This window comes from Brassica napus, chromosome A2, assembly GCF_020379485.1.
Source record: "Brassica napus cultivar Da-Ae chromosome A2, Da-Ae, whole genome shotgun sequence".
Lineage (NCBI taxonomy): Eukaryota > Viridiplantae > Streptophyta > Magnoliopsida > Brassicales > Brassicaceae > Brassica > Brassica napus.
This window is the reverse complement of record NC_063435.1, coordinates 1,963,484-1,987,599: the sequence shown is the minus strand read 5'-3', so window position 1 is coordinate 1,987,599 and position 24,116 is coordinate 1,963,484. Positions and strand designations below refer to the sequence as shown.

Here is a 24,116-nt window from a genome sequence, read left to right as displayed (position 1 = left end):
TACTGTGTATGGCATAAAAGTCATGTTGAAATTGAGATCAAAATATATCAAACCGTGTTATAAATCATAGTTCTCTCAAATGTATATAGGCGTAGATATGCATATGATCATTCATTAATACCTATATACTTTTAAATTATTCGTTGTATAAGATGCATAATGTGATTAAACACTGATGAAAACAGTGTTTCAGTCCCCAATGTGGAAAATCAAGCTGCGGTGTCTTGTATCTCCTTGTTTCTTCTTCCTATTGTTGATGGTGAACCAGTCTAAGAATGCACCTACTGGTGCAAGTAAAGCCGCACCAACTGCTGCACCCATCTTCCCTAACCGGATCATTTCTTCTTCCGGGTCAACACAAGCATCCATAGGCCGACCACACAAACCCTCGTTATTAGCAAAGTTCTCCAGTCCAATACTCATTGTTGTTTCGTTGAAACGAGGGACAGGACCGGCCAGTTGATTTTCTGCTACTGAAAACCTAGTGAGCCGCGGAAGTGACGCTAGCTCGGGAGGAAGTTGACCAGTGAACTGGTTATGCTGGAGCATAAGAGTGTTCAGGAACTTAATATTTGATAAACTGGCTGGGATTTCACCGGAGAATTGATTGTAAGAGAGGTCGAGAGTTGTGAGAAATGGAACCAAAGAGGCCATGTTGGATGGCAAAGCTCCATAGAAGTTGTTTCTAGAAAGATCCAGAGCTACCAAACTAGTACAGTACATAATCCCAGAAGGGAATTTTCCTTCGAGACCAAAACCAGAAAGCTTAATGCTCAGAACCCTATTCTCATCATCATGCCAGCAAGTCACACCACTGAAGTTGCAGATATAACCTGGAGTCTCGTTGCCAAATACCCAACTCGATAAATATTCATTTGGATCCTTGACTTGGGAATATATGTCCCTCAAGCAATATACGTCGGCCTTGTTTGCGCATGTGAGGCTAGACACTAGTAAGAACCAGAGACAAGTTACGATTACGGTCATAATGGACATTGTTTTGTGGTTGGGGCCCTTTCAATAGAAAATAACAAGAGAGAAAGGTTTTAGCAGCAACGTTAAGTAGACAAAAGCTTGAACAAGGGGAAATATAAAGTCTCTTGTCGTGTAAAAGGAGTTGAAGGAAGATACCTGAGTGAGAATATTCACAAACAAAGAAAAAGATTTAGCAGCTGGTCTCATGGGTTTGAATATTCAAATGTGGAAAAGAGTAATCATGGTGTCCATTTCGTGGAAGTAGCGTGTAATATGGGTTGTTTGGTTCAAGAAATACAGGGTATGGGAATGAGTTTTGGGAGCAAAAATCACTAACAAAACTCTCATTAGTTTTAGGTAAAGTTCTAACTTTAAAACAATATTATGGGTAAATTTGTAACTATGACATGGAAGCTATGAATAGGCCAAGAAATATTAATTATAAAGGTCTCTTTGTGGTAACTGAGTGAAAGCTTTAGGTCATCTCCAACCCACTGTATTTTTTATTTTAAAATAAAATTTAAAATAAAAAATATTTTAATGGTATATTATTTTTTATTTTATAATAGAATAAAAATAAGTTTACTCTATATATATTAACTTGTTTATTTTTGTTCTTTACTCTATTTTCTACTATATTATATAGTGTCATTAAAGCAACAACCAATTCTATTATATAGTTATTTTTAGGGGTGGGCGTTCGGGTTCGGATCGAGTGTTTCGGATTTTTGGGTATTTCGGTATAGGGATAGAGAATCTGTTCGGGTATTTCTGTACTCCGGGTTGGGTTTGAATATTTTTAGTTCGGGTTCGGATATTTCGATTTAAAAAAAATATTTAAATATATAAATTTCATTTAACTGATTTTTTTATATTTTTTATAGATTGAATGATTATTAAGTTTGGGGATAATAATTAAAAAACAAATCATCTATATATTAATCATAGAGCATTACAACATGTTTTCGCAGTCACGTGTTATCACGAGAATGATTCTTACAACTATTAGAAAAATAAGCTCCATATAAACATATAGTATGGTTTTTATTAAACTAACAATCAAATTAATCAGGACAAAAGTTTGCTTAAATAAAAGCTACAGAATTAACTAATATGGTTAACATATATATGACAATTAATGATTATGAATAATACTTATTTGATAACAATTTTTCCAACATCTCTTTTTTTTTTGTTTAATTTTATACTATTAAATAAATTAAACAATCACATTAGACATATAATAAAAAAAAATTAGATTTTTTCTTATATGTTATATTTTGAATTTTGAAAAACGATTATAAATTACAAAAAATGGTAAAAGTCTGAAAATTTTGTGATCAGTGGTTTAACTTTTTTTTTTGTTCAAGCAAGATACAAATGATCATATATCGTAGGGGTGGGTGTTCGGATATACGTTCAGGTTCATATCGGGTATTTCAATATAAAGATATAGAACCCGTTCGAGTATTTCTACACTTTGATTCGGGTTCGGATATTTTATGTTCTGGTTCAGATATTTTGGCCGGGTTCGGATATTTAAATTTTGAAGAATAAACAAATAAATGATTCATTGTTTAAGATTTTGTATTTAAAATTTATTTTAACTTAACTGGTTTTCTAATTTTTAAATTGATTAAACTATTAATAGGTTTGGAGATAAAACATTAAAAATAGAAATACACTAAGTTAGTTGTTGTTTTAAAAGTTTAGATGCAACTTTTGTTAATGCAAAAAAAAAGAGCTTGATATGTATTTTAAGTGAGTACCAAATGATTTTGTTCATAATTATATGTATATTATCTAATTTTGAGCAATAAGCATCATTAATATAAATATTTTGAATAAAATGAGAGAAATAAAATAGAAATATAGGGTTAAGTATACTTATGTTTGGTTATCTTCGGATATCCATTCGGGTTTGGATATTACCCGTTCGGATACAGATATTACCCGAACTGGTGAAATAAGTAATTTTTTTTGTTGTTTTAAAATTTGATGATTTTTAGACCAAGCTGGCCGTGAATATTACTAGATAGACATTTATATTTTTATTCCGCACTTATATTCTATAACAACTTGATATATTAGATTTGAACACTAACCTGTTAATATAGTTTGCCGGTGATTTTTTTTCAAAATTTTGATTCTTAGATATGTACCTGGGTTAAATATACTTATGTTTGGTTATCTTCGGATATCCATTCGGGTTTGGATATTACCCATTCGGATACATATATTACCCGAACTGGTGAAATAAGTAATTTGTTTTGTTGTTTTAAAATTAGATGATTTTTAGACCGAGCTGACCGTGAATATTACTAAACAAACATTTATATTTCGATTCCGCACTTATATTCTATAACAACTTGATATATTAGATTTGAACACTAACCTGTTAATATAGTTTGCCGGTGATTTGTTTTCAAAATTTTGATTCTTAGATATGTACCTGAAGTGAAACTAATTTTTACAGATGTCTATTTTTAAAATTGACATTTATGTAATTCACCGAATTCATAAAAGAAGTTAAAGAAAAAAACTTAACTCATATCAATGAAATAAAGACGAGAACGAAAGCACAATTTTATAGAGGTAGAAAATAAAATCACTTATGAAGAGTCAATAGTAAACATATCGAGAGCAGAACACCTGATCCCCTTTCGTCATTACACAATCGATGTTGTCTATTTGGTTTTGGTGATTTGTGTCACCGGCAAAACTTAATTTCTTTTTGTGCATATGAAGTCTTAAAAACAGTTAAAAAAGAGATGTAATATGTTAACTCTTCAACAACGATAATATATTTAAAAGACCAACATTTGTATTCGTCATTTTATAATCGATAAAAATTGTATTTTTGCAAAATATTAAAACCATTAATAAACAAACTTTATTATAAAAATTCACCCTGCGCATGTGCGCGAATTATCATCTAGTAGATATTATTTTGGGCATTGTTTTTAATGTAACTTTTGTTAATACATGAGACAAAAAGTTTGTTAGTAGTGTAGTTTCTTGTAAATCTGTTAGTAGGGTAGTCACCTCCTTGTAACCTAGAATTTTCTGTTTCACCGGAGCTCCAGCTGTACTGTTTCCGACGCTTTTGGGGGAGAATTATATATATTTTTAAAAAAAGTTTGACATGCATTTTAAATTATTATCAAATCATTTAGTTCATAATTATATATATATATATTTATCATCTTAAAGTATGTGTAACATCAATATAAATATTTTAAAAAAAATGAAAGATGTAAATTAGAAATATAAGAGTAAGTATATATATGTTCGGTTATCTTCGGATATCCATTCAGGTTTGGATATCCAATCTCTCCTAACTTAATACTTATTCGGATATTTTGCTATTTCGCTTTGGATTTCGGTTCAGGTTTTTCGGGTCGGGTTTGGGTGCGTCTTCGGGTGTCAGGTAAAATGCCCACCCCTAATTATTCTGTTTTAAAAAAAAAAAATAGAGTAAACTTTTGTAGAGGGTTTCAGTATAAGAATCTTCAGGTTTGAAAATTCTTGGCCAAACTAATTACTTGTCTAGACTGAGTTCTCATAGATCTTAGGTGAACGGACATAAGAAAAGTAATCGAAAACTCCAAAAACATCCGTCTCGAAAAAAACAACACGTGTTACAAGTGAGCGTAGTCATCTACGTAACCTTACAAAGGAATTGTATTGAAACTATTCTTATGAACCAACACAAAATCTCGACGTCTTTTTGAAGGCATCCGAATAAGTCCCGCAATCTGAAGCTCCATTACCGCTCTGCAGAATCGAGCTCTGGTGGAAGCAAATGTTTAAGCAAAGAAAGTTTTATATAAAATATTTGGTCGCATGCATTTATGTAAAATGAACCTTTAACAAAGGATGGACATGGCTTTATCACCAATCTTGTTTCCATCTCCTGCACATTTTTCAATAATTATCAGAGATCAGATAGTATTATTTATTCTTCCCTTTCCTCTTTTCAAAGGACATAATCTGAATAAAGGATAATGGATTAAAGATTCAGCAGGTGCTTCTGGTTCTTCGCATCTCTACATCCGTTTCTTAGTTTGTGAGCATGTCTTTGACTTTTGTTTGGATTTGCTACTCCGAGGAATAAGTATCGTTTTGAAAGATTGATACCAGTCATGGAGGTTAATGACATCAGCGTGCTCTTCGGCCAGCGTGTACCTAGATAATCAATTATCACATACCTTTTCGTTGTAATTAACACACATTGATTATAAACTCTCATTCATTGTTTTCAGAGTTAAGACATGAAAGAGAGTATTAATACATCAATGAATTGAAGCATATATCTTGGAGATGTATTCATAAGCTTGGCAACTGTTTATAACTAATTTAATCTTATGCTATATCTCTGCTTTGACAGAAATTTTATGTTATATCCTGTCCTTTTCTGCCCTAGAAACTCTCTCAGACCCGCATCCCAAGGCGCCTCCGATGGATCTCCCCTGCTTCAGCCACGCTGCTCCTTCCTCCTCCCTTTGAAGCAGCCATGCTCCTCTCCATGGCTATGATGGTCACTACTCCTCCGTCGTGTCTCCGGCCCCCTCCAGATCCGCCGCCGTCGTCGTGTGTGAACGTCCCGCTTGAAGGTCTCTCTCCCGTCATCCCTCCGGAACCACCAGACCCTCCAGACGTTACTCTCCTCCCGATGTTACTATCCTCACACCGCTCCTCCGCTCACCATGTTCCCTTCCGGGCCGGATTTCACCACGCCGTCGCCGTTTCCTCTACACTTCCTCTCGTCGCTGTTGCGTCTCCTCTTGGTGTTAAAAACGCCGGAGCTTCTCAGCTCGAGGGAGGCCTCACCGGATCTGGTCGTTCTCACCTCTTCGATTATATGCATCGCCAGCCAGATCTAATACCTGCTAAGCCACCGCCTCCTAGACCAGTCACTACCGGACGTGAGACTAGCTCTCCGCTGCGTAGTCGCGCCTCTCCTATGCAATCACCGCAAGAAGCTCTCCCATCTGAAAATCCCGACTCTAGCTCGTTCATTCAAAGCTTGTTTGAGTCTGACGACTGGCAATTTGGCATTTGTTCGGCCAAACCTTCATGGTTCCTTCACGGTAATGCTGGAACTAGAAGCTCTTGTCTTAACTCATTGCTCATCGTTGCTTTAGAACTTCTCGTCAAGCCTCAATATATTTTCAATGCCGTGGATATAATCATCTACTTATTACTGGATTCACATAGTCCACCTATTCTAGTCAATGCCAAATCAAGTCAGTTAGGACTTTGTTTTCTATACGGTCATGGAGCTTTTCACCAAAAGCTCTTGTCGGTCATCATTCCAACCGTTGCTTACAGCTGTATCAACGTCGTCTTCGACTATCAGTTCGCTTTAGGGAAAAAGATGAAGTTTCTCCATGAGACTCTTTATACCGCTGAGCTTGACTCGCCCCTTAAAAGCTCTATCTTTCAATGTTTTGTAATGTTGTTTAGTATTATCCCATCGTCGAGCATGGCTCCGGGATCTTCTAGTTTGATTGTAAACTTTGTTGCTCTTTGAGCTTTTATAATACAAGTTGTGACAAAAAAAAAAAAAATCCTGTCCTTTTCTCACCTGAAAATTGAAAAAAAACAAGAATAGTAAGCTACGTGCGTTTGAAATGCAAACGGAGGGGATTCGATATTTCACAAACTGAGAAATGGTACAAGAACTTTGTAGGAAATTTACAATACAAAAAAGAACTAATACAGGAACTTTGTAATAAAAGTGGTGATGGTAAAAACAAAACACGGACTACTAAACTGGTCTAGGATACTACACCGGAATCTTTATTGGATTTTTCGGTTTATCAACCAAACCAAATCAAAAGGGAGTTTAAACAACCATACTCAATAGGTAACCACTTAATTATCAAGTCTCAACAACAAATTTACAGATAAAATTATCAGTGACTACCAAAAAAAGAAAAGGGATTTAGAGTGGTTGACCACTAATCCATCTCTGAAACATGATAAAGCTTTCATTTGGTTTGAATTCAAGTGTATGCCCACCTCCCTGTAAATTAAAATCAGAAGAGAAGTCACCTTTTCCTTGTGCTAATTATAAGGGAAAAGATTCATCATATTAATTAAGAAGATCAATGGACAAGAAGACTTGCTTTGACAGTAGCATATGTCATGTTATTGGCATAAGTCCTAGTGTATCCAGCAATTTGATTATGTACCATCCATGGCCTCCACTCATCAATAATGGAATAACCAAGTGATCTTATCCACGCTTGCGTTGAAGGGAAAGGCACCACTAAGTCATGATCACCGCTATATATATACATTATTTACCCAAAACAGTGTCCCATAAGAGTTCAATATAAACTCTTGAAATTAACTTGTATATATAAAAAGGTTAGAAAGTTGTAGATAAGTCAAACCTGAATATGAGAGATCTGTATCCTTTGATGCTATTGTTCATATGGTATGGTACGCTGCTTTTAATGTCGAAGTCGTAAGGCTTGCCCGAAGAACACCGTACCCATTTTTCTATACTTCCCTGAAATCATATTCAAAGTTTTTTTACCGTCATTAATTGTATAAACCGCATGCAGCCTCGTCAGATATTATGATTATACTATAGTACGTACCTTAACTACATGAAGTGCTTTACGTACGCTCTCATCATTAGCCCAGAGGGAAGCTATTAAATCAGTATATATCTGCAAATGGGTGCAAAAGCAATTCTGGTGTTACATATTTTTCTCTCAATGGTTTTACATGCTCATTACTTTTTCAATACTGATCCGAATATGTGATAGAAGCATAGCTCTGGCGAGTTAACAGAAAGAATATGGATTGCTTACATAGCATCCATCTGCAATTAACGGAGCCGAAACGTTTCTAAGGAGAATAAATCTTCTTTGGAGGAACAGGGGGGGATCGCAACGTGGCATTAGAATATGAACAACATTTATGCTAGAAATACACTGCAAAAGTAACCAAACAACAACAACAAAAATTGAATACACTATCTTTCACAACTATAATGATCAGTGTATACCTTTAGATATTTGTCATGATGTTTCAAGCACTCTGTGTTATGTGGATCTATATTTTCATAGTTTCCTTTACAGTTTCTCTTCAATGACTGCAAAATAAAATAGAAAGTTTTGTATATGTTGTTTGATTTTAACTACATTCCTGCACGTAATATATTTCGTGTACCTCGTAGAGTTCATCAGAGATTAATGCCATTCCATGAGCAAATGGAATGCAATGGTTATGGTCAAATTCGAAGTCTGTTACCGGGTTTCCTAGTACATAACCCTATTGTTAAGAGAAAATGAAGAGGATTGTCAATGTCAGTTTGTTGGAGAGATTAAATCTTTTGTAACATAAGAAGCAGCCAAGTACAACCTCAAGATTTACTTGAGGTTTAAACCCAAGATCATTTCCTGCATGAAGAAAAAAAATCAAATAAATGATACACCTAGAGAGAGAAAAAAAAAAGAAAAAAGATGAAACACACATATACCTTTGGAGATTTCTTGAACTGTTGCCGGAATAGTCTTACCAGAATACGAATCTCCAGCGACATAAAAAGGGTTCGAAATAAACTCTGTATGCTTACTTAACCACTGTACAACAATAAAACACTATAAATAAGAGAATGTCTACTCAGAATTGTTAATTTCAAACTCTTTCCTTAGTTTAGTATTTCTACCTATAATTTCTCCATAAGGTTCAGTTCAGTTCAGTTCTAATTGTTCATTTAGTCTTTTTCAGCAACCTAGCTGATTAGATTTAACCAGTGCATTTATAAAGTCATATGGATAAGCTAGTTTATGGGTGGTCTCTGTTTATCCAGCTTAGCTCGAGGCCTAGTATGGGATAGTCTCATATTACACACTTTTTTACATTATTGTCACACTGAAGTTTGAGTTCAAAAAAAAGAAAAAATGGTCACACTTAAGTTTGTCTTCTCTATTTTAAAACCTTGCGAATAAATTCATGGATCTGCTTAGCTTCTCCTGAGTCACTAGGTGTATCAAGAAGTTGAGTTGTTGCATAGGAGAAGCCAGTACCAACAGGCTGGTCTAAAAAGATAATGTTTGCCACCTGCGAACAATGATTCCATATACTATAAACAGACATCATGTAGATTAATAAAAGAGAACCATAACAAGCATTTGCTAGTGTTACCTTTGTCCATGAATGTGTTGTAGAAAGTAAGGCGGGTCCACTACCTTCATTGTAACCCTCCTCAACGTTAAATGTCACAGGACCTGTTTTTTTTTTTAGTCAATCCAAACCATAGCCAATAACCAGTTGAACCGCAGATCCCCAATCGGTGAATTTTGATATTTACAAAAACATTATTGATATATAGTCTTTCGATTTTTACCTACCATTCTCGAAAAACAGACCAGTGGCAGAAGAGCAGCCAGGTCCTCCACTTAACCAGATAAGAAGAGGATCTTCTTTTGGATTCTTCTCAGATTTAATGAAGTAGTAAAACAATTGCACTTGCTCTTCTTCACCAACACCAATATACCTTCATTCAAAAGCAATTGAAATAACTTATTTCACTCTTTTAGAGAAACCACAAAATGAAGACTATATGGAAAAAAAAAAAAGACACAAACCCGGTCTCGAGCTCGAAAGGAAGAGGACCTTCAAAACCAGGAAGAAACTTGACAACAGAGCCAGAACATGGATGTAGGCTAAAGATAATAAGTAAAAGAAGCAGAAGCAACTTCTTAGCCATAATGTGATTTTTTTTACAGAAAGATAAGAAAGTGGAGGGAAAGCACTATTTTGTTTTAGCGAGATGATTCTTAAAATGTTATTCTAAGTGAAAAGCAATTGAAATAATATATCATTATCACTCTTCAATAATATCGTCTCACATTTTTTTCACACGTGACATTTTTTATCATCCACACGAAATAAGTTAGCTACCTCTGTCGACGTATTTTTTTCTAAAACGAAATTTTGGTACCTACCCGTAGTTCTTGTCATTATTATGAAACTTTTAATTGACTTTGACAATAACTACACCAGTACCATTTAAGAATTACAAACCACTGCTCCCAAATCCTTTTTTTTTTTGAAACCCATAATTAATTGATTAGAAGTGTTTAGTTGGAGCCATTAAAGGCACCCTCAACAAACAAAAGGACAGATGCATTAAGAGCGTTCTTGGCCAGCAAATCAGCAATGGTGTTCCTCTCTCGAGGGATCCACACGTTTTTTTATGTTTAGATGAAATGAAATGAATAATAAGTAAAAGAACAATAATTTGAAACTTTAATCAAAGCTAAATGTAAAACTTTAATAAGCCAAAAATCACTTTTCAGACTTTTTATAAAAAGATTACGTTTCTGATAATGAATCCTTGTTTTTGAAACTGAAACATACCTAAATGGTTAGTTCTTGTCTCCACAAACCATACATTTTCATGCATCGACATTTGTTTATCTAACAAAAGCAAGAGTCTACATTTGTTCAACTTGGACAGAAAAGCCACATTTGCAGCGTTTAGTTTTTACTGAGGTTTTCTCATCAAAGGTTTCTTCCTCATCAAGAAACACATGCTCATGTTCATCTCCACCTCCACCTTCACGGTTTTCATCTTCACTACGACTCTTTCTTCCTCCTGACCTTCCTCTCTTAACCCCTCCTTGCTTTTTAGGTGTTTTTACATTCTCCTCCCTAACAACCGTCTCTGGTTTCGTTTCCAAACTCCTCGTTTTGACAACATCATCCTCTGAGTTATTGGCGTAACGGCTCTTCAACCTCTCACGGGTTAAGATAGACGAAAGAAGCTGATACCATCTCGAAGCTGCTTGTGCTTCGTTTCGCTTTCTCTCCTCTTCTTCTCTCATTGCTCGTTCTTCTGCATATGCCTAAACACAACACCAAAAAAAAAGGGAGATAAATCCAAAGATCCACATTCATATTTAAACCATACAATTATGTGATTTTTACCTCGAGGATTGTGTCTTTGAACTCGGTACAGACCACAATACCTTCGAAAACAGGAGTAACACGTCCACTTTTGTACTCGAAACCAACCATTGCAGGTGCATAATCTATTCCAAATCTCTTGGCAATTGAAAATATTCGAGGAAACCTTAAGTGGACTGTTCCAGGTGGTAGACATTTCTCAGACCAGACATCAACTTGACCACGCTCGTTCTGTAACCATAAACACAAGCATAAAAAAAGATTTTACAATATTTCTGTCTACAGATTCTAGGCCTGCGGGTTCGGATAGTTCAGTTCTACTAAAATCTCGACGAATTGAACCATAAAAAAGTTTGGGTTCGGTATCCGGTTAAAATTTTGGGTAAAATCGGTTAAATAAGAGTAATTTTGGTTAGTTTGGATAATTCCTTTCAAAGTTTTGGTTAATTCGGTTCAAAATTTTGGATAATTTCGGTTACTTTGCTTACCAAAGTTTTTTTATAAACAAGCCGAATCGAACCGAACCGAACTTTTCACCGGAATAACCAAAATTTCGGTTCGGTTCGGCAGGTTTGGTTAAAAATCCCAGCCCTAACAGATTTCCATTGAAGAGAATAAACAAGACCGAGATGAAGATGCTTTTACCTTAGGCACAATCCCATTAACAGCATGAGGGAGACACAACGGTTCCATTTGCCACTTCCCGTATAGCTCCATGCACCGAGAACCATCTTCACTGTCCTTGTTCCCATCTCCAAAATCTTTTACTTTTTTGACCTTTGCGTTACGCTTGAGAATCTATAAGGTGATAGTGGACATCAAGAGTTGATTACAAAACCGGAAAAAAAAAGGGAATGAATAAAGATAATACATGTACCTTTAAGGGAACTTCATTGGACTTAAGCTGAAGCCCATCACGAAGCCAACTCTCTTTAGTTCTAAGAGTCTGCACACAGGTTCGAGGATAAACGCAATGACCAGCGCAGAACCCGAGAACCGGACCTTTTGGGTGAAGTATCTGGTTCTTGTGAAGCCATTTCTCAATAGCATAGAGTTCGTGACTCTTATAAGCCTACAAGATTAAATAAAAAGGTCTCATAACACTCTCAAGTGAAACATGAAGCCATGAGCTATATAAACTCTTACCTGCTGGTTAGTGGGAAGAGGCTCAGTAAGTGCACGAGTAGCTAACTCAATATCTTCAACAGCAGTACTCACACCAAAGGACGAGCTACTTGCACGGTTAGCAAGAGGGATTAAGCTTGAGGCCGCCTCTAGCTCTCGTAACGGTGCTAACACCATATCCCACCACGATGAGTTCACACGTTTTGATGAGATCGTGTGCCACTTTGTGCAGTACCTGCGAGTGACGTCTTTGGCTCCACCACCGGAGAAGGCAACAACGTATCTAAGAAACATCTTGCAAGCAGAAGCTGCAGCTTCTACGTTTTGTTCTGCATCTATCGTTCCGTTAAGAGCGTCTACGTGGACCCATCTCCCATCCATGTTTTCTCCATTGCAGTACACCTCAGCCCAACAGAGAGGTGAGTCCACTTTCTTGGAACCGAAGGCTGTGGACATTACTTGGTCAGGAATCGACAAGCCATCACTTGCTTTTGTTGTTTTCTTTTTCTCGGTTGCTTCAGAACTCTGTTGGTTGTTGTTTACAGTTGCAGTTGCAGCCAAAGCCATGGCTAATTGCATCTCGAACTCAACATCTCCTCTCCTCCTTATTCCCTCAGATTTGCTGGAGGTTCCTGCTTCACAGGATGAGTTGTCCTTATTGTCTTGCAACTGAGGCTCAGAGGTTTCAGAGAGACTTTTATCCTCAGCATGGGAAGACGATTTGTTTTGGTGTGATGAGATGGCTTGCTGTTTTGGTACCATAAGAGTTGAGTTCCTGAATATCCCACGCTTCGTTTTCGCTCTTTTTGGACCTGGAGACTCATCCTTGTCGGCCCCAGGTTTTAAGGAGGCAACATCAAGAATAGATACAAACCTGTGAAACTCAAATTAGTACAGAAACTCAGAACAAGGTTGTCATCAATACGCAGCAAATAAACAAATTTAAATCAAGCAAAGAAACCAATTATGAATACTATCTTAAGGCAAAAGTAACAAGTATCACATACCGAGTTGTAAGCTTTAATGCTCTAAGCAAAGCAACAGAGAGTGCTCCAAGCTGCAAAAAAAGTTATCCCATGAGTTTCCTTAGAACAATCAATATTGGACCACAACTTCCTAAAAGAAGGATAAACTATTGAAAAAAACAAACAAACATTGTAATCTTCACATTGAGAGATTCAAGGAACTTTGGAAAGAAAAAAAACCAACTTCTTTGTAAAGAATGAAACTAAAAGTCTGAAAATTGATGTTTCAAACAACACAAGTAACCAAATAATTAATAAATTAAATTGACATAATCACAAGCTTTACCTCTTCAGACGTGCCTCTACGAGATTCAAGAGCAAATGCTAGAGAAGTACGAAAAGACTTCTCAGAGCTAGGAGTACACCTAACAGCAAAGTTTCCACGAACCTACAATTTGAGAGCCAGGAGAAGCTGCTCTTCAATTTCCCATCAGAAAAAAAAAAAACACAAAAGAAAAAAGCTACAGATCACTAAAAAGACATACCCAACGGAGAAGAGGAGCTACATCCCTAACAGTAACTTTCCCTAGATTTGGTATTTTTGTTAAGTATGACGGTAGAAGTGAAAGCAAGGAAGCCTGCACATCAAAATTTACACAGTTATGCACAAAGATAAGCCTAACAACAGCAGTCAAAAGGGATATATATACCTGAATCAAGGGATCGTTACAAGCGTTGTCAACTATCCTCCCTCTTGCAAGCAGACATAGCAAGTGAACCTTGTGGACAAGTTCCGCCCGTTCCTTTACGAGAAACACACAATTTTCTTTAAGTAACCATTCATTATTTTAGGATAAAAAGAAGTAACCATATACCTTGTCTTGTCCTGTTGCCCGGTAAGTGTTCTTCTGCCTCTTATCATCAGGAGGCAAATCATCAAGCTCAATGGTTAAATCTTTGTTATCATCAACCTCCACATCAACAGATTTGGCAGGACTAGGAATAGGACAGTCTTCCCAGTCTGAATCATTCATCTCCTCATCATCATCACAGTAACCAAACTGACCACGTTCCCTGTCCTGTAGATCGTTGTCAGTTACGGTTTGCTTCCCTTTATCCAGCTGCAATGATTAGAACTCTATAAGTTAAATATTCTTCCACCATGAATGAATAGAAAACACTACTAACCTTTGCGGAGTCACAGTTCTGAGCAGTATCATCACTCTTCTTGTTGCCACGAGCATTGATTCTGTCAAGAACTTTATTCACTGCTGCTCTGGAGGCTGCTGAGAGTTTACTATCCTTAGTTTTAATTAGAGGCTTCATCTTCTTCTTCTCAAATAAAATCCTAAAAATATTTAAACCAATAATTCAAATTAAAAAAAAAAAAAAAGCTAAACTTTCTTCAAAAAGCGAGAAAGGAGTAAACTTTTTTCTCTTCGAAGAGTCTCTCAAGAGACGAGGAGGTTAATGCAAATTCCGAGTGAAAAGATAATACTCAGACGCGAATCGAACACGCGACTCTTTCACTCGTGGCTGGCGGAGACAGAGAAAGTATTCGACGGAGCGAAGGTGATTCAGTTACACGCGCCAATCTCTCCTCCCGCGCGATTAACAACAACGACCGACGTACGGGACAAAACTTCTCCGAGAAACTATTAAGACAAACGAGAAAGTGGGAACGCTGTTTTTGACCGCAAAAGTCCAGGGACCCACCAAGTCATTAAACGGCCTCGATATTGCCACGTCACCTCTATTTTCTCGGGATCTTCATTCGTAATTTAACTATTACTTTTAGGTTAATAATTAAGTACAGTAATTAATTTCTCTCCTCTTCGTGCTCTCTCTCGGTGACGTCAGCCAACCCAAATTAACCAATAAGGTTCTTACACGAATCAAATTCGTTATTTTGATAGATGAATATGTTTGGAGGTTATACAACTACACATCGCAATCTATGTGTCTCTGTTCTGAGCAAAACTTAAGCATCTCTTTGATGACAAAAAAAAAACATGTTTTTGTTTTTATGTTTTTTGCGTTCCTAGAAAGCTAAAGAAAGACGGGAGATTTGATCCAATGGAGATGAGATCAAACCATAAGACCGTGAGCTTTGTCTCAACCCGTCATTCCTGGGAAGAGCTGCGAAATCTTGTTGAACACATCCATTACCTGCACTCCAACAAAATAAAAAAAACCACTCAAGTGATTTGCCTTTGAGATGTTTTCAGTGCAGAACTTTAAGTAGCAGAAGATTTACCTCTTTGTCGTTTTGGTACTTCATGATGTTCATTGGGTTCTCTGAACACTGCAACAACAATAACAACCACAATCAAATTGAGCTAGGACATATCAAAAAGGTTTTTCTTTTTTGATTCAAGTGAACGAAGGAAACGTACTTCCATTAACGCTGCTTGGACTCTAGGATTCTGGAATGCCATCGCAACATCAGGGTTCTGCATTATCTTAGAGATGACTTCCTCTGGTGTCAGTCCTATTTGATCTGAAAACATCGTTTCAATTATTCAGTACTGAGCCTAAGTCACAACAAGTGAGTTTTTTTTTCATAAGGGATTATTTGCTTACCGAACTGTTGCTTCACTTCAGGACTATTCAGGTCGAAGTTCTTTAAAGTCTCAGTCATTCTCTTGTCCCATTCACCACTCCCACTCATATTATTCCTAAATCCATGAAGAAAAACAGACAAGGCTAAATAGAAAATTATAGTTTTAGAGATTCTTAATAAAGGAATCAATGTGTAAGTGGAGCTTACAACATGTCCTGTAGCTGTTGACGGTATTGAGGATTTTGAAGCATCCCTACAAAAAATTCCAATCCATATGAGATAATTATCAGATGATGGATCAACCTCATATGACTAGTTCAAGCTTTCCATTCAAAAAATGGTCAACGGTTAAACCTTCAGAAGCAATACTGAGAACAAAGATAATAATAACAGGATTAAGCATTAAGAGACTTACATTTGAAAGTTTCTGGGTTCCGCATCTCCTCAGGCAAATGTCTGAACCCATACATGCAAAGTTACAAAATGTCTACTTACTTAGAAACCAGATTTGAAAATAAACTTAAGAGAAGGATTGAAATGTGGTAGGGAAGATGGAGTTACGGGTAAACCATCTTCTGAACCGTTGGATCTTCCATCATTTTCTCTAAAGCTTCTACAGACAGACCAGGCCCTCCTTTCCCAGCGCCTGCGTAAACAATGGAACGACAAAGGATTCAATCTAAACACTTGGGAAAACGAAAGAGAAGAGAACAATCCTAACATCCTTCCTTGCCTAAGAAAAATGATGAAAACTGCTATTTTATTAACTCACCCAAAGATTGGAAAACCTCTGAAGCAGTAGCACCATTCGCCGGAGCAGATCCGTTTTGCAAAACCTTTACCCAAAGACCAAATGAGAGAGCATAGAAACCTCCCACGTTAGCCCAATTAAGTTCATTTTTTAAGATCAATTGCATAAGAAAAAGAAAACTTACATCCTCAAATAAGCGAGCTTCCTTGGGAGCACTGGTTTCAGAGACTTCTGCATAGTTGCTAAATGGACTTTCCTTAGCAGTTTCCTCAGGGGGAACATCCTCAAAAGCTGCATCATAAAGATTATAGCAACATCCAAATTAGAAGCTTAGAAAATGAAAAAAGCAAGAAGCTCAAAATTAAAGGATACAAGAGGAGGCTACCGTAGTTCTTTTCTTCTTTCTTGGGTTTGTTTTCCTCTAAAACAACACTTGGCTTATCCACTTCTATATTCTTTACAGGAGTAGGCTGCGGCTTAGTGGAAGGAGGTGTATCTACTTTCGTCGCTGTCACATCAACAGTAGCACTTGAAGACTGGGATTGAGATTGGAACGGCGAGGGAGTAGGAGTTGTCTGAGGAGGAAATGGAAACGGAAAAGGCGATCCTGATCCTGGTCCTGTAGGGAATCCAGGGTTGTTAAACTGGCTGTTCTGCGTGTTCATCTGGTTCATCATTGTCTTCATAGCTGTTTGCATTGCATATTTCTGAAACCAAAGCAAAAAATATCAACAGAGAGAAACAACCAGTCGAAAGAATAATGAGAGAAAGCATTGAGAATGTGAAATATATTTGCAAATCAAATAGTTATGAAAATGATTATAGGTGTATATATCTGAATTGCACCACTAAAACCTTAGTGGTATGTAGGTTATGATTCCATGCTTAAATTATATTAGTTCAAAAAGTGTGATTAAACAGTTAACCTTGTTACGATAGCCAATCCAATGAATACTATTTCATATACATATGCACTACAAACTAGAGAATATAGAGATAACATAATAAACTATGGTTCTGTAAGATATTAGAGAGAGAAACAAAGGGCTAAATAACTGTTACCTTTAAGTTTGAAGTAGCCTGTAAATCCATCAGAAAGAAAAAGTCAGATATACATTCTTTGATACAAAAGCAAAAGGAATAAAAATAGAGGGAAAAAAATTAAAACTAATCATCATGCTCACCCATGAGAACAAAGCTGATAGACCAACACCAACACCAATCCAGAACAGTGGTGATCCTCTACACACACAGAGAAAAACATAAGAAATGCTTTTAACTACCAAGAATCAAACACATATAGCACATTGCTCAAAACAACCAGGAGAATGGTTAGTAACACTACATGGTTGATGATGATGAAGACGGTGGCGGCACTGCTGCACTAGGGTAAGCAACAGAGGTTGTCTGCTGATCACGACTCGAAGAAAAAATGCTCGCAAAAGCTTTGCTCCTCCTGTGCTTCACAACCACTGCAAAAGATACAAAATTTAAAATCAGACAATTAATGATTTTTTTACAAGAATTCGAATTGCAAATTCACAAAAGCTTTCCCATTCTCAATCACAGATAATAAAAAAATGATTTTTTAGAAGAATTCGAATTGCAAATACAAATTCACAAGCTTTGGAGTTCAGAGATAACGCAAAGTCACAAGCTTTCGCATTCTCAATCACAAACAACACAATGGGTATCGAGTGGAAGTGCGAACTAACCAGTTTCTCCAGCTTTCTCCGGAGATTGAGATTGCGCGGAGGCAGAGGTTTTGGAGCAGCGGAGGGTGATTTTCGGAGTCCGGCGCGAGAACCCTACTGGGGTTTTAAGCGAGGAAGTGAAATTGCATCCGATTAAGAGCTTTGGGGAAGAAGATGAAGAGGAAAGTAGGGTTAGGTTCTCCATGTTTATTGCCTGTTTGCAGTTCTGGTGGAGAAGACGGAAGAGGAAGAAGATGAAGGTTGAGAGACTGTTTGGTCTAAAGCTTACTGTATCCTTCAGACACGAGGTTTAGTAGCGATTATTATTATTTTACCTGTCACACCCCTTAAGCTTTTCGTAAATCACAATTTAGCCCCTTTATTATTATTTTACCATTCACCCCCCCTAAACTCTTCAACATAATGTATGTATTCTCGTTAATCTTGCACAGATTAACGAACATACACCATTTATCTTGAGTTTTTGGACATGTGATTTTATGTTGATATTTTTAAATTCTCTTAAAAATATGATTTACAGATTATCATCTACTGATTTGCTGTAAATACCTCTAGTCAAGTACTCTAGTGTAACAAATATCCATGAATATACTTATTTGTTATGTTCTTTTCAGATAGAGGAACATTTTCATTTGCATGATGGATCACATGGTTCAGATTCATGAGGAAGTCCATCAAGCTCGGTGGGATATGAAGAATACATGGGGAGAAGCTCATTGTGGATTCTCAGATGACGAGTGCAGTGGAAGATGGAAGCTGAGAAACGTGCAAAACCTATGAGGAGCTAGTAATAGCTCTTCTTCTGTGTAAGCTTTGGCCCATTGACTATGAACCTAAGAAAATCTCTTAAATGATGCTCGTAACAAGTTAACTAGTTAAATACATAACAACCGTGACATAGTTTAACCAGTTGTGTGCCATTTGGAAACCGTTAACAAAGGAGTGGAACACAGTGGAGCATCTAATCTTACATCAATCCGTCATCAAGCAAATCCCAAAAACTCCAGGCTATTATTTTTTCTTCGATTCAAAAACAAAGGGAATGCAATCTCATGTGTGGTGGTTTAAAACCATCATTGTGCACCCGAAAAAACAAGATCAGCGATGGAATGGTAGTATCATCAAATAACAAAGATTTTTGAAGATTACAAAGCTGCTTCTCAGATAATGTGCCAAAAGCTTCCACATATGAGAGCTTGAGAAGATGTCAAGGTTTTTCAAGGTTTAAACTAAGAAAATGTCAATAAAGCTCAACAGTTCTCTCTTCCTTGATCTAAAACACTAAGAGAAAAGAACCCTTCAAGCATTTTAGATCAAAGTGTCACCAACCAATGCCGACCTCAAAAAACTATTTTCTTTGGGCCTAAATCAAGAAGTCCCGAATCAAGTTCTCAGCCCTTTTCAATGTGGTTAAAGCAATAGAATCATCACAGAGCAGCAGCACAAGAAATAAATTAAAAACATAACTCACAGAAACTAAAAATTAGAAAGAAAAAATATTGTCCCTAGACCCGTGTCTTCGGTCAATAATAATGGAACCATTGTCTCAACTTTCATTACTCAGCCCTTAATTCTTTCGAAACTTCTTGTTGATGGCAATAATAGTGGAACCATTGTCTCAACTTTCATTACTCATCCTGATGGTGATGATGATGATGGATTGATGATGATGCGGGACTTGACTTGGGAGATGTTAACCTTGAGCCTTATTGAAACTGTGAATCTCCTTTGTGGCAGTTAGTTGTTGTGGAGTTTTCCCAACTGTGGATATGAAACCTTCGATTGTTTATTCTTTTATCAACTAAATTTTGTGTAATTAGTAAAAGCTTAATCAATAAATGAATTTGCTTACTCTATGTAGTTTGTTATTTATTTATTTTCTTTAATAAAAAATCACGTCAATTTTGAAGTACGTAATGCTCAAAATTTTGTTGACGACAGTGCCAAGGAGAAAGCCTAAGGCCATGTTATCAGTATGTAAAAGTATAATCGTAGTCGTGTGGGCCTATTGATTTTCAGGAATAAGTGCATAACCATGTGGACTTAGCGCGTTACATAAAGATGCCGAGATGCGGGCAGCGTTAGACGATAGAGTCCGCGTGAAACGAGAAAGTGTCTTCTCACCACATCGATAGAGATTTTGTGTAACCCTAATATAAACTAGATCATGATCCGTGCTCCCGCGCGGATGTTAGATTTAACTTGCGTACAATAAATTTATAAACCATTGATTTTATAAAATGTTCATTTATATTTTTATGTTTTGTAAAATATATTTAGAGTAGAATATATTATATTATAATATAGATGTTTGATAATAATTTTTTATATATACGTAATATTATATTTATAATTTTATAACTTGATGCAATTTGATGTAATTGTAATATTCATATATTAACCTATTGATTTTTGGTTTATTTATTTAAAAATGATTTAACTTTTTACAGTAGGTTTTTATGAATTATTATTAATTTTATGATATTTGGTTTTCTTGAAAATTGTATTATAGCAGATTAATATATATCATATATTACAGTTTGTGTTTTTATTTTCAGCAAAAAGAAATAACGATTTATTGTAATTAATTTAATTTTTTGATTTTAAGTGAAGTGGCAAATTTATAAATAAAAAAGAAATACAATGGCTAAATGTGTAAATAAAAATAAATATTTAATCCGCTATTCGTGTTTCCAAACGATTCTCATTTAATTTTCTATCCAAGTTTCCAAACGACATAATCTATAAATGAGAAATAGATACAATGACTAAATATGTAAATACAAATTTTTTTAATCTATCTTTGTTTCCAAACAATTTTCATTTAATCTACTATCTAAGTTTTCAAACAGTACTAAAATGTACTTCGGTTTTAATAATATAGATAAAGACTTATCACATTTTGACACTTTTTGCCAACCATGTTTAAAAGTTAATATAATATTGTCTGATAATATTTGAGAGTATATAAATGACGATTTATGGGAATATATAAGTATACATATAGTTATTACTGACTAACTTTGCTAAAGGAAATGGACTTTTTAAAAAGGTGTGAAGTTTAACCAATGTGTCACAATAAGCAGGAAAACGAAAATATACTCATTCACAAACTTCATATGTATTATAATAATTGTTGTCTTTACCAAATTTTCTTTATTTAATTTATTAAAAAAGTTATCCACCAACCTAATTATTTATTATTAAAAATTCTTTGAAAGTTTAATAGTTCCCTTATCTTCCTCCTTTCTCTTCTTTTTAATCCATCATTCACAGTTCCACTATCACTCCTTTTGCTCTTCTTTGTGACAAGTCATGTTTAAGCAATGATCATATTTGTTATGAGAAAGGTTCATATACATTCTTTTTCAAAAAAAAAAAAGGTTCATATACATGCACTCCTTTTCCACTTTCTTTGTATTTTATAATTCTGAAGACAGCATATTGTAAACTTTAAGGCATTCGTGTTTCTTATTCAACACAACTAAGAAACAAATCGGGATATTCTCAATTATATATAGCATGAAGGCTTTTCATTTGACAAGCACTTATCTTCTACATTTTCCTCCCAAAATAATATTAATTTAAGCCATGTTAACACGCATGATTTTGTTAATTAGAATAGCAAAGCAGTCATGAGCTTAATTTTACAAAAAAAATGAGCTTAATTTTACGTAAGGTTTGATAGATTTTATATTGTATTCGATGTTTAATTGGCTTGTTATTAATGTTTGATCTCAATCACAAAATTTGGTCCATAGATATTCCCATCAGAATATACATAAACAAGTGAAATACTAGTATGCAAAGAAGATAGTTTGTTATCTTACATGTTAAATCGTTTGATTATTAGACTACCGTATTTCTTTAATTTGACGAAAGAGTGATGTTATAATGTGACAATCAAAAGTACATAATACCGATCTTTCTTTTTGGCAAAGTGGTTTGGTGAAGGTAGTTAGTACTTGTCTATCAATCTCATTCGTGTGTGTCCCATTAATTGTCTTAAAATTTTACTCACATACAAATTACATAATACACGACAGGACCAGTCATATTGGCACAGCCTTATGAAGCCACCGGTGGCTGCCCTCAATTCATGGGGTCCTACATATATATGCTGCATTTTCTTAGTAATTATGAAAGTAAGATAAGTAAAAAAAAGGGAGTATTACTTCCGTTTCATTTTAAATAATGTTTAAAACTAATTGTTTCAGAATAAGTGATATTTTTAAAAATATATATATATACAAAAAATTAATGTTATTTACTTTTTATAACCATTTGTATCTACTTTTTTAAGTTGGATTCGTATACGAAATTGTGGTAAGTCAAAATTATTTTATATCTTTAGATGTGTTACAAACTCAATGATCGAGTTATTTACCAGCTATACCTATTCAAGGAGATTGATCAAATTTCAGTTTTATATCATATTTAATTTTATACAAATAGATAAAGTTACAGCCAGATTTCATTTTAGATGACAAATATGAACCCACTTACAAACTTTGGCATTAAAATAAAGAAAATATATGATACGTGTCAAGACAGCAAACACTGCTAAATTAAAACATGTTTAAGATATCGATCTATGCTGGAACAGACAAGACAGTACTAAATTTTCTTAAAACATTGTTTAATTATAGAAAGCAATATGATATATATACAATAAAAATGTCATCGGTTACGTCACGATCAATCATCATATAGATAATTATTTTAACATGTGTATTTCATATATAAGTTTATCAAATAGACAAAAATTTATTTATTTTTATTTTTTGACAAACTTTATTGTTTTGTTTGCACGCCTAATCCAAAATATATACTGGCAGCATAATAAACTTCAAAAAATGCATCTACTTTCGAATAATAAATTTATGATTGTCAATAACGAGTTTATAATTTTATAAACTATTATTTCAAAGGAATTTAAAATTGTTTATTTTATATATTATTAAATTAGTATTCGTTTGCTATACAAGAGAAAACAAGGGGAAAAAGAAATTCCTTATTAAATTATTATTTTGGATAACCAAAATATTTAACTTTTTTTGAATATATTCTTCAATTTAAAGCATGAGAAAAAAAAAACAAAGGCCTTAGTGTTTTGCTAGCTTAGATGTATAACTATAACTTGTTCAAGCTGGAGACGAGGGCATATGAATCAATCTTTTATCACCACTGAATTAGCGCTATCTGAAAACTCTCATCTTTTGAAAGATCAGCACTTGTATTTGTGTATGTTACTTTTTTTTAACATTCATATTATTTATTAGATTAAAAGATGGTTACAAAGCTATGAACTTATAAGTGACTTTATTCTACATTATTCTTTTTAAATACGTAATTTTATTTTTCCAGGGACCTGCATATGTCAGCATCGAGACATACATATAGGTTGACGAAAAATGACGTACACATGTGTCATCATCGCTCATCGCCACTGTATACATAAAACATATGTAATATGCAAGTATGCATGCGAATTGTAATGCAGGTAGATACATGCGTGAGTATTTTTCGTACGTTTTGAATGCGTGGGTATTTTTCGTCATTGATCGATTAAATAAAAATGGAGCGTTCGTTCATTTAAATTTGTTGAAATAATTAAGAAGTGAGTGTAGAGGTCGATGGTCCACCATAAATGTTTTGATGTTTGAACGTGAGAATGAGAATATTTGGTACGTGTTATTTATTAATAAATCCTGAAATTCAATCATTATGAGTGTGACGTTGATTTAGTGAAGTCTATCGGCAATGGATTTCATCACCATGATGCCATCATTATATCATCGTTTATTAGTTTTCCAATTCTTATGTGAAAAGTTTTAAGTGAATAAAAATGGAAAACGAATTTTTTTCTTTTTGGCTACGAATGGAAAACGAATTTCATTGAGAGACATCAGAGAACTTGACCCAAAAACCTATATAGCGACGGATTTGTTTCCCAATGCATTAGAAGTATGGTTTGACGTGTATGTTGAATTTTAAGAAATTGTATCATGAAAACTATTTTGCTCTGTCATAAAATTACGAGATTATCAAGATATGAGGTTCAATATCAAGTGGTATATACGAGG

At 35.0% G+C, this 24,116-nt stretch overlaps 4 protein-coding genes across 5 annotated transcripts; all 4 read right to left on the bottom strand.

Annotated features, from left to right (window-relative positions):
* Positions 1-189: 189 nt before the first annotated feature.
* On the bottom strand, positions 190-996 carry LOC106406906 (probably inactive leucine-rich repeat receptor-like protein kinase At5g48380). The gene has a single exon (XM_048761138.1). It carries the CDS (start codon positions 994-996, stop codon positions 190-192), a length of 807 nt encoding a protein of 268 aa, XP_048617095.1.
* Positions 997-6,821: 5,825 nt separating this feature from the next.
* On the bottom strand, positions 6,822-9,820 carry LOC125582256 (serine carboxypeptidase-like 11). 2 transcript variants are annotated; one of them, XM_048748849.1, is made up of 13 exons: positions 9,588-9,820; positions 9,351-9,496; positions 9,145-9,227; positions 8,938-9,060; positions 8,477-8,579; positions 8,359-8,396; positions 8,167-8,268; positions 8,003-8,089; positions 7,806-7,928; positions 7,590-7,661; positions 7,380-7,498; positions 7,110-7,269; positions 6,822-7,006 (listed from the first exon to the last, which is right to left on the bottom strand). In XM_048748849.1, exons 1-13 carry the CDS (start codon positions 9,707-9,709, stop codon positions 6,926-6,928), a joined length of 1,359 nt encoding a protein of 452 aa, XP_048604806.1. In that variant the 5' UTR covers positions 9,710-9,820; the 3' UTR covers positions 6,822-6,925. The 2 variants fall into 2 exon arrangements, with proteins under 2 accessions (XP_048604806.1, XP_048604809.1); XM_048748852.1 differs by lacking the exon at positions 9,588-9,820 and having other exon boundaries at positions 9,347-9,502.
* A 459-nt stretch (positions 9,821-10,279) lies between these two features.
* On the bottom strand, positions 10,280-14,669 carry LOC106354445 (DNA repair protein RAD4). Its single transcript, XM_013794375.3, has 12 exons — positions 14,431-14,669; positions 14,190-14,349; positions 13,877-14,122; positions 13,712-13,804; positions 13,547-13,639; positions 13,348-13,449; positions 13,044-13,093; positions 12,058-12,910; positions 11,789-11,983; positions 11,557-11,709; positions 10,933-11,142; positions 10,280-10,850 (listed from the first exon to the last, which is right to left on the bottom strand). The coding sequence occupies exons 2-12, from the start codon at positions 14,325-14,327 to the stop codon at positions 10,440-10,442; spliced, it is 2,544 nt and encodes an 847-aa protein (XP_013649829.2). The 5' UTR covers positions 14,328-14,349; positions 14,431-14,669; the 3' UTR covers positions 10,280-10,439.
* Positions 14,670-14,887: 218 nt separating this feature from the next.
* LOC106423634 (protein TIC 40, chloroplastic) lies at positions 14,888-18,305 on the bottom strand. The gene is made up of 14 exons (XM_013864410.3): positions 18,031-18,305; positions 17,661-17,787; positions 17,500-17,557; positions 17,378-17,395; positions 16,701-17,022; positions 16,500-16,606; positions 16,337-16,400; positions 16,126-16,210; positions 15,980-16,020; positions 15,772-15,817; positions 15,585-15,679; positions 15,398-15,501; positions 15,259-15,306; positions 14,888-15,170 (listed from the first exon to the last, which is right to left on the bottom strand). The coding sequence occupies exons 1-14, from the start codon at positions 18,212-18,214 to the stop codon at positions 15,117-15,119; spliced, it is 1,353 nt and encodes a 450-aa protein (XP_013719864.2). The 5' UTR covers positions 18,215-18,305; the 3' UTR covers positions 14,888-15,116.
* Positions 18,306-24,116: the final 5,811 nt, after the last annotated feature.

Excerpts from the sequence above, each read along its gene's own strand:
- LOC106406906 (XM_048761138.1), bottom strand. The coding sequence starts at position 996 with ATGTCCATTATGACCGTAATCGTAACTTGTCTCTGGTTCTTACTAGTG.
- LOC125582256 (XM_048748849.1), bottom strand. The coding sequence starts at position 9,709 with ATGGCTAAGAAGTTGCTTCTGCTTCTTTTACTTATTATCTTTAGCCTA. Across the intron at positions 8,580-8,937 it reads TCCATGAATTTATTCGCAAG|TGGTTAAGTAAGCATACAGA; the intron begins GTTTTAAAATAG and ends ATTGTTGTACAG. Across the intron at positions 8,090-8,166 it reads TCTCTGATGAACTCTACGAG|TCATTGAAGAGAAACTGTAA; the intron begins GTACACGAAATA and ends TTTATTTTGCAG.
- LOC106354445 (XM_013794375.3), bottom strand. The coding sequence starts at position 14,327 with ATGAAGCCTCTAATTAAAACTAAGGATAGTAAACTCTCAGCAGCCTCC. Across the intron at positions 11,143-11,556 it reads TTAATGGGATTGTGCCTAAG|AACGAGCGTGGTCAAGTTGA; the intron begins GTAAAAGCATCT and ends TTATGGTTACAG. Across the intron at positions 10,851-10,932 it reads TCAAAGACACAATCCTCGAG|GCATATGCAGAAGAACGAGC; the intron begins GTAAAAATCACA and ends TGTTGTGTTTAG.
- LOC106423634 (XM_013864410.3), bottom strand. The coding sequence starts at position 18,214 with ATGGAGAACCTAACCCTACTTTCCTCTTCATCTTCTTCCCCAAAGCTC. Across the intron at positions 17,788-18,030 it reads GGAGAAAGCTGGAGAAACTG|TGGTTGTGAAGCACAGGAGG; the intron begins GTTAGTTCGCAC and ends TATCTTTTGCAG. Across the intron at positions 15,171-15,258 it reads AGTACCAAAACGACAAAGAG|GTAATGGATGTGTTCAACAA; the intron begins GTAAATCTTCTG and ends GTTGGAGTGCAG.